This window comes from Saccostrea echinata, unplaced genomic scaffold (assembly GCF_033153115.1).
Source record: "Saccostrea echinata isolate AGI-Se365-2 ecotype Australia unplaced genomic scaffold, CSIRO_AGI_Sech_v1 ptg000002l, whole genome shotgun sequence".
NCBI classification, from domain to species: Eukaryota; Metazoa; Mollusca; class Bivalvia; order Ostreida; family Ostreidae; genus Saccostrea; species Saccostrea echinata.
In genome coordinates, this window is record NW_026889751.1 from 10,503,125 (window position 1) to 10,515,662 (window position 12,538).

At 33.7% G+C, this 12,538-nt stretch overlaps 1 protein-coding gene across 1 annotated transcript; it reads right to left on the reverse strand.

The window, feature by feature from the left end:
• Window positions 1-329: 329 nt before the first annotated feature.
• LOC133200243 (dehydrogenase/reductase SDR family member 7-like) lies at window positions 330-11,630 on the reverse strand. The gene is made up of 8 exons (XM_061336062.1): window positions 11,506-11,630; window positions 8,637-8,786; window positions 6,146-6,252; window positions 5,522-5,714; window positions 5,209-5,255; window positions 4,990-5,109; window positions 2,198-2,364; window positions 330-467 (listed from the first exon to the last, which is right to left on the reverse strand). The coding sequence occupies exons 1-8, from the start codon at window positions 11,627-11,629 to the stop codon at window positions 392-394; spliced, it is 984 nt and encodes a 327-aa protein (XP_061192046.1). The 5' UTR covers window position 11,630; the 3' UTR covers window positions 330-391.
• Between the last annotated feature and the right edge of the window lie 908 nt (window positions 11,631-12,538).

Consider the following 12,538-nt stretch of genomic DNA (forward strand, 5'->3'; position numbering starts at 1 on the left):
TCATAATCAAAAATTGATATGTAGAATAATGTAAATACATGTAGCTATCTTGTGTACTGGGTTTTCTTGAAATCAGAAAACAGGGGTACAACTGTATACTGACAAACAGTCAGACTGACATGTTACCTTAGTATTGGTAAGTCTTCTAGTCTCTGGCCAGTAGACCTCAAGATGGGTGTGAAAATAGGTCAATTGAATGAACAAGAGCAAGAACAAATATATACAAATAAATGAATGTATCATACTGTAGATCCTAATTTATTTTTTTCTGAGAAACAATATAAACAATTTTATTTTTAAAGGGACATGATGCAGAATAAATACACCACACAATTCATAAGTAAAAAAAAAATTAAATTTATTATAAAATGCACTTTCTATCAAAATCTGGTTACTGTGTTTTATGTAGAGAGGCACTGCCACTTTTTATTTTGTTAACTCTATCCTGTCCAAACACTTTAGCAATTCTATAAAGAAAAAGAAAACAACAAAATAAGTTAAAAACAAACACCCAAAGTCTCCAGCTTGTGAATATGACAGAGTTTATCAAACAGATAGTTGTTCTTTTTGTAACCTTTTTGCTCAATCAAATGGAAATATAATTGTAAGGTATATTCACTTTACCATTCTACTTGACTTGAAGATTAAAATTAAAAGACTGCAATATTTACACTCCATACACGAGGCCAGTGGGCTGTAATGGTCACCTGAGTTTGATGTGACAATATTTTTAGAGACACTCGTCATGCACTAGAACTTCAAGCCTTTCATCTTTGATATTTAATTTTTTTTTTTTTAATTTTTTTTTTTTTTGCCTTCAAATTGAGCAGACAGAAGTAGCTTGAGAGTAGTTTGAAATATTTCAGATTCTTTTTACTTAAGGATGATGTTTACTCAGGGTATGGTTTGCTATAAAGTACAAATCTTAAAAATAAAAAAATTGTTCTTCTAAACTGAAAAAATAATCATACAATAATTGAATATAAAATATAATTGAATATAAATATCAAAATTTAATATTTTACCATTTGAAAAAAAAAATGCAACAATAAGTGTGTAAAAATTGGCACCACAATCATAAGTCTAAAATATACAATAGGTTGTTTTTCATTCCCATCAGCAAACTTAAATCTTTTTGCATTTTTGCCAACTGAGTAGATGGCATAATTAAAAGTCACAGCCACCACAGTTTTAATTAAAAAAAATTCAAATTAACGAAATTTTTTTCTACCTAGTAAATAAAGTTTTATTTGTGTTAATACTGAAATTGGGCAAAAAATATTGCAAGAAAAATTTAATGAAAAACTGATAACATACAGACCATAGACACATAACCAATGCATAAGTTCTTCAGGTCTTAAATTAGAAGCTATTAAAAGATTTTTGAGGAGTTTGAGCATTTTCATCAATGATAATCAAGTTAGCCTGCTCCTGGCCCCATCCCTGGATCCCAAGGACATGAATTTTCCAATTCAGTTAACATAACTCTTTTGTTTAACCAATTATACAGTTTTTCTCTTATTTCTCTAAACACGAATAAGAACATTTTAAAACACTTTTTCATTACGGCCAACTTAGCCTCAAATTGGGACTTAAACCCCTCATCCATTGAACAAACTTTTTAGGGAAAAACACATACATAATCATGTAGCAGTCCATTTGCTAAATGTCTGGACATAATGACTTTTAAAGATTTCATTCATTTTCATATGATTGACTTCCACAACTTTGGGTCTTGGAGGTATTGATCCCAAACATATGGTTCCAGAGGAAGAAAGAAAATTAAATTCACCTTGGCACGGAGATGTTATGTGTCAAAATTCATTACAACCGATTCACATTTCACAGAAAACACTGAAAAAAAGTTTAACAGTGATGGGTGACCTAAATGGGGAAAAATTCACTTTTCACTGCAATTGATACTGTACAACTTATATATACAGTAAAACTTGGTTCTCAAGAACTCGCTTATTAGGAAATCTCAGTTATAATGAATATTTATCAATCCCCTGAGTGACTTTGCAATATGTTCCTTGTATGAAAATTTCGGCTAAAAAAGAAGTAAAATTCAAAATCCTAGTGACTTCCTCATAACCAAGTTTTACTGTATATGTAACTGGGCAGTTTGGGCTGATATATAATGGCTACATGATGAATAATACCTCTGTACATGAGATCAGCATTGCATCTTACTAACCTTTTGGCTATTGATGGAAGGAACTGAAAGAGATACACATAAAATAGCTCTGGGTGAGGTGAAATCCACACTTCATCTAGCCTGTTTGCCATGGCGATGGCCATCAATGTGGCACACCTCTCGGTACTCATTCTCCTCTCCCGGGGATCCATGGTGACTCCCAGCGACTGGAAAAGGAGGAAATAACACAAGTGTCGATTACAATTAGGATCTTAAAAGGCTGCCCCCACCATATATACATGTATATGGAGTCTATAGTAGTCAATAAGTTACAACCCAACCTGACTATACTTACAGAGTGAAAGTCCTTTGTGTCATCAAATTAAATTTGTACCTTTTTAGGTCACCTGAGTCACTCAGGTGACCTATTGCTATCTGTTTTCGTCCGTCGTCGTCCGTCGTGCGTCGTGTGTTAACATTTGAACATTTTCAGCTTCTTCTCTGAAACCGCTGAACCAATTTCAGCCAATTTTTGCATATGGCATCTATGTGTGAAGGGGAACAAAATTTGTGAATTTCATGGTCCCTGCCCCTCTGGGGCCTGAGGGGTGGGGCTAAAACCATCAAAATTAATGCAATCTTTAAAAATCTTCTTCTTTACTCCTGGACATCAAGCAGTCAAACTGTTGACATGATTGTAATAAGCATTGAGCCCTCTACCAAAATTGTGAAATTCATGGCCCCAGGGTCAGGGGTTCTGGTGCTAGGGCGGGGCTATATAGATCATATAGTGAAAGTGCATTATTTCTTTGAAAATCTTCTTCTCTACTCCTGGGGATTATTAAAACAAATTGAATACATAGTTATGATAAGCAAGGGTGACTCTACCAAAATTGTGAAATTCATGGCCCCAGGGTCAGGGGTTCTGGTGCTAGGGTGGGGCTATATAGATCGTATAGTGAAAGTGCATTATTTCTTTGAAAATCTTCTTCTCTACTCCTTGGTATTGTTGAAACAAATTAAATACATAGTTATGATAAGCAAGAGTGACTCTACCAAAATTGTGAAATTCATAGCCCCAGGGTAAGGGGTTCTGGTGCTGGGGGGGGGGGGGTATATAGATCATATAGTGAAAGTGCATTATTTCTTTGAAAATCTTCTTCTCTACTCCTGGGTATTATTTAAACAAATTAAATACATAGTTATGATAAGCAAGAGTAACTCTACTAAAATTGTGAATTTCATGGCCCCTGGGTCAGGGGTTCTGATGTTAGGGCGGGGCTCTATTTATTATATAGTGAAAATGCATTAATGCTTTAAAAATCTTCTTCTCTGCTTCTGGGTATTATTTAAACAAACTAAGTACATTATTATGATAAGCAAGGACACCTCTTCCAAAATTGTGAAATTCATGGCCCCAGGGACAGGGGTTCTTGTGCTAGGGTGGGGCTATATAGCTCCTACAGTGAAGGTGAATTATTTCTTTGAAAATCTTCTTCTCTGCCCCTGGGTACTATTTAAACAAACTAAGTACATTGTTATGATATGCAAGAATGCCTCTTCTAAAATTGTGAATTTCATGGCCCCAGGGTCAAGGGTCCTGGTCAAAAGGGGGGGGGGGCTCTATTGATTATATAGTGAAAAATCAAAATTTCTTTGAAAATATTCTTTTCTGCTTCTGGTTAAAAAGCAAAGAAGCTAAGTATATAGTTATGATGAGCAAGAGTGCTTCTTCCAGAGTAGTGAATTGCATGACCCCTGGGTCAGATGTGCTGGTATAAGGGTGGGGCTGTTGATAATGTAGTGAAAATGCATTAATTCTATTAAATGATCCTGTCTGCTCCTTAATGTTAAGCAGTTAAACAAAGTGATTACTTATGATGAGCAAACTTGAAACTTCTGGTCCCAGGGTGAGAGGTTCTGGTGTTTCTCGGTGGTGAAGGGGAGGGGGGGGGGGGGGGGAGGGGCTCTATTGATAATACAGTGAATCTGTAGTGAAAATGCATTATTTCTTTAAAAATCTTCTCTGCACTTGGGCATATCAGAGGCAAAAAGTGTAAAAGTTGTAATAAGGAAGGGTATTTTTACCAGATTTTTGAACACCTGGACCATTTGGTCAAGTGTTCTGGTCCTAGCCAGGGCTCAATTAATTTGCATTCTACTGAGAGGAGTTATTCCCCTTTGCCATTTACTTTTGATAATTAATCATTGTAAATAATGTTCATGAAAAATTAATAGAATAAGAGAATTATGCAAGAATTTTTATTGTATAATACAAAAAGTATTTTCATAGTTTTAATGATCATGTGGAGTTTTAAGTAATAGATAAATAAAAATGAGACAAAAATAACTTGTCTTATTAAATGTTCATCAAAGACCAAGAGAGGCCAATGTAAGAGATTACAACAAGGAATTAAAATAGTACAAAAGCACTGATAGTTTGGTAATATACTGTATGGTGATAGTGATAAATGGGGAACAGATTAGAACCTAATTTATGAACTGTTAATGAATAGTAGACTAATTATTTTGTTGATCCTGGTCACCCTATTTTTCTTGCTTTTGGGCAACAAAGCTTCACCTTTCATTTCATTTTAATACTCTATGGATCCTCTAAATTGTTGTATTGTACTCAGGTGACCGTTAAGGCCCTTGGGCCTCTTGTTTGAAGATAGATTCCTAAGGTTCCAATTAGGAGAAAGAATAATTATAAGAATCTCATAATGTGATCATATAACCTTTAATTTTTGCATAAAAATAATAAATTCTCAATGAACAGTATAATAAAGTATATTTAATGAACAATTTTTTGAAGTGTATTGCACTAGGATAAGAGTATAAGGTATATTTACTGTATCTATTTTATCTGTAAATGCATGAATCAGGGCTTCTGAGAACACGGGACCTGGGCACACTGAGGTCACGTGTATATTGTAGGGGTACATCTCAGTCCTCAGGGCATCCAGCCAACCCTACAAAACAAACTGTATGAGATAGATCATGGACTCTGAAACTGCATATGAGATGGGAAATTGGAGGTTGTGAAATTTTACCGAGACAAATTACTTTACCTGAAGTGCATGTTTAGAACAGGCATATGATCCCAATCCAGGTGACCCTGTATGTATCAAGCAATTTTATAAATTAGTCAAATACTTATGTATGATTCATATTTAGGGTTGTGTGTTGAACAAATAAATTGATATAGTTCAATTTTAAAAATCAGTACACAATGTATATTGGAGTTTTGCTATACTATCATCAAAGAATCATTTAATGCATAGATTTTTATAGGAGGCCTGAGTATTTCAATTTTCAAGTTCTCCTCTTTCTGTCATTACAAAATACATGTAAAAGTACAATACTAAAGAAATTCAATTTTACCAATTTTTCCTGCTATGCTACTTGTAAAAACAACATGTCCAGCTTTTCTCTCCATGAAGTGTGGAAGGACAGCTTTTGTCAGTGATATAGGACTGAGTGTATTAATCTCCAAAACTTGTCTGTCCACTTCGATTGGGCATCTCTCAATCAGGGACCTCTGTGACCGGCCAGCATTGTTAACCAATATGTCAATCTACCACAAAATATTGAATCAAGTGCACCAAGAGGCCACATGATTTACCCATCAGGAAAGAAGTTACTTAAGTATGACATGATTTGACTATGTATAACCATAAAATTCCAAAGTGAAGTCAGAATGACCTATTTTGGGGTTGTGACCTACCTTTACCCCAAAATGCATCAACTAACAAAGTTTGATGACTAAATAAGATTTAAGATACATCAGACAAGATTTGACTATGTATAGCTATATAATTCCGAAATTAGGTCTCTGCAACCTACTTCTGAGTTGTGACACACACATCCCTAGATTCAACAGTTCAATTGAATTGCTAAACCTATTTTGACCTGTTAACTTTCACCATCAGATATTTATGACTGACACTCATAATATAGCTGACAAGTTTGAGACATAATCGGATATTGATATCAAGTGATGTTTACCTTTTTAAAGTACTTCAGCACTGTTTCCACTGCATCTGAATGAGACTTTAAATCGAGCAAATCCAGTGGGACTATCAGTATATTTTCTTTTTTCAAATATCCACGTTCTGTACATCAAAAAAAAAATCTGATGATATATAATAATATTGTTTTTACTGTGTTATTCAATAAATCTGATTGGGTTGTTTCATAAACACATGCAAAATTATATTTTACAATATTGACTTGAGTTACTAAAAATAACATAGGTGTGTTTATAATGGTTAAAAAGTTTTAAAACTTACAAATTCTAATATAATGAATTTGCTTGTCTCTTTTTTGACATTCTGTGTGACATGTTTTAGTTACCAATGATATTCTGTGTGATTTGTTTTAGTTACCTATGATGTTCTGTGTGACTTGTTTTAATTACCTATGATGTTCTGTGTGACTTGTTTTAGTTACCTATGATGTTCTGTGTGACTTGTTATAGTTACCTATGATGTTCTGTGTGACTTGTTATAGTTACCTATAATGTTCTGTGTAACTTGTTATAGTTACCTATAATGTTCTGTGTAACTTGTTATAGTTACCTATGATGTTCTGTTTGATTTTTTTTACTTTCCTATGATGTTCTGTGTGACTTGTTTTAGTTACCTATGATGTTCTGTGTGACTTGCTTTAAGTTACCTATGATGTTCTGTGTGACTTGTTTTAGTTACCTATGATGTTCTGTATGACTTGTTTTAGTTACCTATGATGTTCTGTGTGACTTGCTTTTAGTTACCTATGATGTTCTGTGTGACTTGTTATAGTTACCTATGAAGTTCTGTGTGACTTGTTTTAATTACCTATGATGTTCTGTGTGACTTGTTATAGTTACCTATGATGTTCTGCTTGGCTTGTTTTAATTACCTATGATGTTCTGTGTGACTTGTTTTAGTTACCTATGATGTTCTGTGTGACTTGTTGTAGTTACCTATGAAGTTCTGTGTGACTTGTTTTAGTTACCAATGATATTCTGTGTGATTTGTTTTAGTTACCTATGATGTTCTGCTTGGCTTGTTTTAATTACCTATGATGTTCTGTGTGACTTGTTTTAGTTATCTATGATGTTCTGTGTGACTTTTTTTAGTTACCTATGAAGTTCTGTGTGACTTGTTTTAGTTACCTATGAAGTTCTGTGTGACTTGTTTTAGTTACCTATAATGTTCTGTGTAACTTGTTATAGTTACCTATGATGTTCTGTGTGACTTGTTTTAGTTACCTATGATGTTCTGTGTGACTTGTTTTAGTTACCTATGATGTTCTGTGTGACTTGCTTTTAGTTACCTATGATGTTCTGTGTGACTTGTTTTAGTTACCTATGATGTTCTGTGTGACTTGTTATAGTTACCTATGAAGTTCTGTGTGACTTGTTATAGTTACCTATGATGTTCTGTGTGACTTGTTATAGTTACCTATGATGTTCTGTGTGACTTGTTTTAGTTACCTATGATGTTCTGTGTGACTTGTTGTAGTTACCTATGAAGTTCTGTGTGACTTGTTTTAGTTACCTATGATGTTCTGTGTAACTTGTTATAGTTACCTTTGAAGTTCTGTGTGACTTGTTTTAATTACCTATGATGTTCTGTGTGACTTGTTATAGTTACCTATAATGTTCTGTGTGACTTGTTATAGTTACCTATGATGTTTGTTTGATATTTTTTTTAGTTTCCTCTGATTATTTGTTTGAACTTGTATAGTTACCTATAATGTTCTGTTTGACTTGTTATAGTTACCTATGATGTTCTGTTTGACTTGTTATAGTTACCTATGATGTTTGTTTGATATTTTTTTTAGTTTCCTCTGATTATTTGTTTGAACTTGTATAGTTACCTCTGATGTTCTGTGTGGCTTGTTTTAGTTACCTCTGATGTTCTGTGTAACTTGTTTTAGTTATTTATGATGTTCTGTGTGACTTGTTTTAGTTTCTTATGATGTTCTGTTTGACTTGTTTTAGTTACCTATGATGTTCTGTTTGACTTGTTTTAGTTATTTATGATGTTCTGTTTGACTTGTTTTTGATACCTTTGAAGTTCTGTTTGACTTGCTGTAGTACCTACATGTATGATTTGTTTTAGTTACCTTTGATGTTCTTTTTGACATGCTTTAGTAGCCTTAGGTGTTCTGTTTGACTTGTTTTAGTTACTTTTGATGTTCAGTTTTATTTGCTTTAATAACCTTTGATGTTCTGTTTGACTTGCTGTATAGTACCTATGACTTGTTATAGTTACCTATGATGTTTTGTGTGACTTGTTTTAGTTACCTACAATGTTCTGCTTGACCTGTTTAAGTTACCTATGATGTTCTGCTTGACCTGTTTAAGTTACATGTACCTATGATGTTCTGATTGATCTGTTTTAGTTACCTATGATGTTCTGATTGACCTGTTTAAGTTACATGTACCTACAATGTTCTGCATGACTTGTTTCAGTTACCTATGATGTTCTGCTTGACCTGTTTTAATTACCTACGATGTTCTGCTTGACTTGCTGTAACCTTTCTTCTCTCCTGGCAGACAGCACCAGAGTGCAGCCATCAGTAGCTAGTTTGTAAGCCAGAGATTCCCCTATACCACTAGAGGCTCCAGTAATCCAAACTACTTTATCTTTCAATGTACCTTAAGAATTATAAAAAAAAAAATTAAATGAGAATTTATATCAGTGGTATATTTATTGAGGTATTCAATGTTTAATAACTGGATTTGAAATTTATTTCACGAGTGGGACAGGATTTTTTTCATATTTTCAAGAATGTGAAGCATGAGTGAAAATATCAAAAATCCTGTCTCAAGAGTGAAATAAATTCCATATCCAACTACAAAACATTGAATTTTCTGTTTATTACAATTTCTTTGTTTTTCCCTTTGTCTCCATCTTTTCGTAACACAGGCATAGGCTGTGACATCATAGTTGAGCGGTTGAAACGTCATAGCTTAGTAATTGTGAGATTGAATACATTGTAAACATGGATATCCAACATATTTGGAGAAACTTTGGCAGTTTTAGTTTCTGGCAGGATGGTTTACTGACTCTCACTATCTTATAACAGGTCAGGGCATATTATTTTACAACATTCTTTGTGAGGGGGAGGAAAATCAAGAGTTTTGCCACATTTCTGATATTTTCTCACACTGTGACAGAATATCACTTTGATATCCTTTCACACTTGCATGACAAAACATCACTTTTATTCAATAAAAAAATTCTAGTACGTACATATTGTTTTACTGTAATAAAAATATCACTTTATTTTCTCAATACAATAATATCACGGTACCTATATATTGTTTTACTGTACATAAAAATATCACTTTATTTTCTCAATATGATAATATCACGGTTTACAAGAAATTTACATGTTCTGATATGTAGTATCTACGTAAGGTTTTCTAGAAAATTGATAAAAAACGCCTCGTCCCATGTTCCGAATTTGCCCTATCTAAGGATTTTTTAAAAATTAAGGCTAAAAATGAGCCTTTCAACCTATACACCCCATCGACGTATAGTCCAAAAATTACGTTATTTCACTATTGAAAATATAATGTGTCTCTGATTCATCACAATAGAATTCAAAATCCACTATTCAATCAATCAGTTAGGGACATAACTAAATCCAGTTATTATTCTGAAATTAAATTCAGTTTATTGGACTGTGTCACTTAACCATTGAAAAAGATAACAATATTCATTTATTTTTGTTTTTATTTTACGAAAAATAACCAATTCAAACTAATTTTTCTTAAAATCTTGCAAGCCATGGCCATTTCATAAATGTGTTCTCCTCTTGGATTATAATTTAATTGGATTCAAAGATTAACTAATTTTTAGCAGAAAAATATGATTGTATGTGAAATAACTATAAAGGACTGCAATGTATTAAGAAAAGAAATCCAAGGAAAGCTATTTTCTTTTACTAAACTTCTCATCATTTTTGAAGCTCCAGTGCATTATTTAATCAAGATGGAGTATGAATTCTTAGGCAACTTCCAATCCATTATTACGTAATAAAGACAAAGTATGAAGTCTGAGGCAACTCTCCTGGGATTAAACAGCAAATGAAGTTATACTTTAATACTGCACAGATCATTGAGCATTTGTTGATGTTTAATAACTAGGGTAAAAAAGTAACTGAAAAGGTTTACTTAAAAAAGAAAAAAACAGTATGTATGCCCCTGAATGTCAATCATTTTTGACACAGGATTATTTCACTTTCATTGCAATGTTATTGTACGTTGCATATACTGGAGATATATTATAATTTAACAAGAGATGTTTGTGAAACACTGATTGCTCCCCCACCACTCAATAATTGGAATTTTTCTAAGTCCAAGGGGCATAACTCTGTCAAAAATTGCTTGATTCAAAGTTGATTGTACCCAAAACAGAACTTGACCTAGATATTTTTATGATAAATCTGTATACCAAATTTCATTTCAGTATGTGCAACCTCTGGGAAGAAAATGAACGGAAACTGCAAATAATTGGAATTTTCCAAAGTCCGAGGGGCATAACTCTGTCCAAAATTGCTCGATCGTGCCCAAAACAAAACTTGACATAGATATTCTTATGATAAATCTGTATACAAAATTTCATTTCAGTATGTGCAACCTCTGCAAAGAAAATGAACAGAAACTGCAAATAATTGGAATTTTTCTAAGTCCAAGGGGCATAACTCTGTCAAAAATTGCTCAATCGTACCCAAAACAGAAATTAACCTAGATATTCTTATGATAAATCTGTATACCTAATTTCTTTTCAGTATGTGCAACTTCTGCAAAGAAAATGAACAGAAACTGCAAATAATTGGAATTTTTCTAAGTCCGAGGGGCATAACTCTGTCAATAATTGCTCGACTGTACCCAAAACAGAACTTGACCACCTAAATATTCTTATGATAAATCTGTATACCAAATTTTATTTCAGTATGTGCAACCTCTGTGAAGAAAACGAATGGAAACTGTTGGTGGACCAACTGACAGACAGCAGCAAAGCAATATGCCCTCCCTTCTTAGATAGAATGATAGATAATATGCCCCTTCAGTATGTGCAACCTCTGCGAAGAAAATGAACGGAAACTGCAAATAATTGGAATTTTTCCAAGGGGCATAACTCTGTCAAAATTGCTCGACAGCAGCAAAACAATCTGCCCTCCCTTCTTCGATAGAATGATAGATAATATGCCCCTTGAATATGATTTGTACTTAACAAGTTTGATTCTTGTAAACATAATAGTAAATTTAGTACATGTACATGTAGCCCATGCCTGTCAGTGAAAATCTACAAGCCAAGCTAAGCACTTTTGTTCCTCGTATATATTTTGAAAATAATTCCTTATACCTGTCGCGTATCCAAACTTCTCTGCCCATTGGAGTTCCAAGTCACAGTCTGAGAGAAATAATCGCACACACTGAATGATCACACCCATCACAAAGATTATAAAAATTACAGAAAGCCAGTCCATCTTGTAATCTGAAACGAAATATTTAAATATTTAAATTCACTGAGAAAATCATGATTGTTTTTTCCATGCATATATATAACTTTTCCCACTGTTAATACATAATAATGTACAGGAAAGGAAAAAAATGTGACGAACAGTGACCAGACCAGAATTTGAACCAGGTCCCCCTGAATCTCCATGCAGTCAGGTGCTCTACCAACTGAGCTATCTTTCCACCCATCTGACCGCCACATTCCTCCTTCCTTAATAAAAGGTCTTCACCCCAAAAGACACCATCCCATGTTCTTCCCTGGCAGGTCTTTCACCTGTCACTTTCAGAGCAAGACACAGCATGTAACAAGAAAGGAGAAAAAATGCAATGGACTAGACCAGGATTCAAACCCAGGCCTCCTGAATCAGACCACCGGAGATTGAATCGTGGTCAGGTACATCACATTTTTCTTCTTTCCTGGTACAATAGTAAGTACAGGCCCTGTACGAACCGATGGAAGGGGAGCTCAATAACTATGTCTGAAGACTTTTTACTCCCAAATGTCAAGGATTTTTTGTTTGGTTGGTAGAACTCCCCTCCACCCAAATGAATTTGCTTCCTACAGGCGTATAATATATAGGCCTAGAGAATATTCAATGTTTTGTAGTTGAATATAGAATTTACGAGTGGGACAGATTATAAATATATTTTCGATTGATTTTTTTTTCAAAAATTCTGTCTCACAAGCAGGGATCGAAATTAACTTTTTTGACCACTAGCAAATTTTAGCTAGTGGAATTTTTTTTAGGGAAGGTATAAAGCCCTGATAGTATAATGCCCTGATTGACCTGATTACATATAAATAATGAAATAAAGAGTTTTTATGTGCATAAACAATATTATTTTTATTGGAAACGATGAATATTATCATTTTCTAT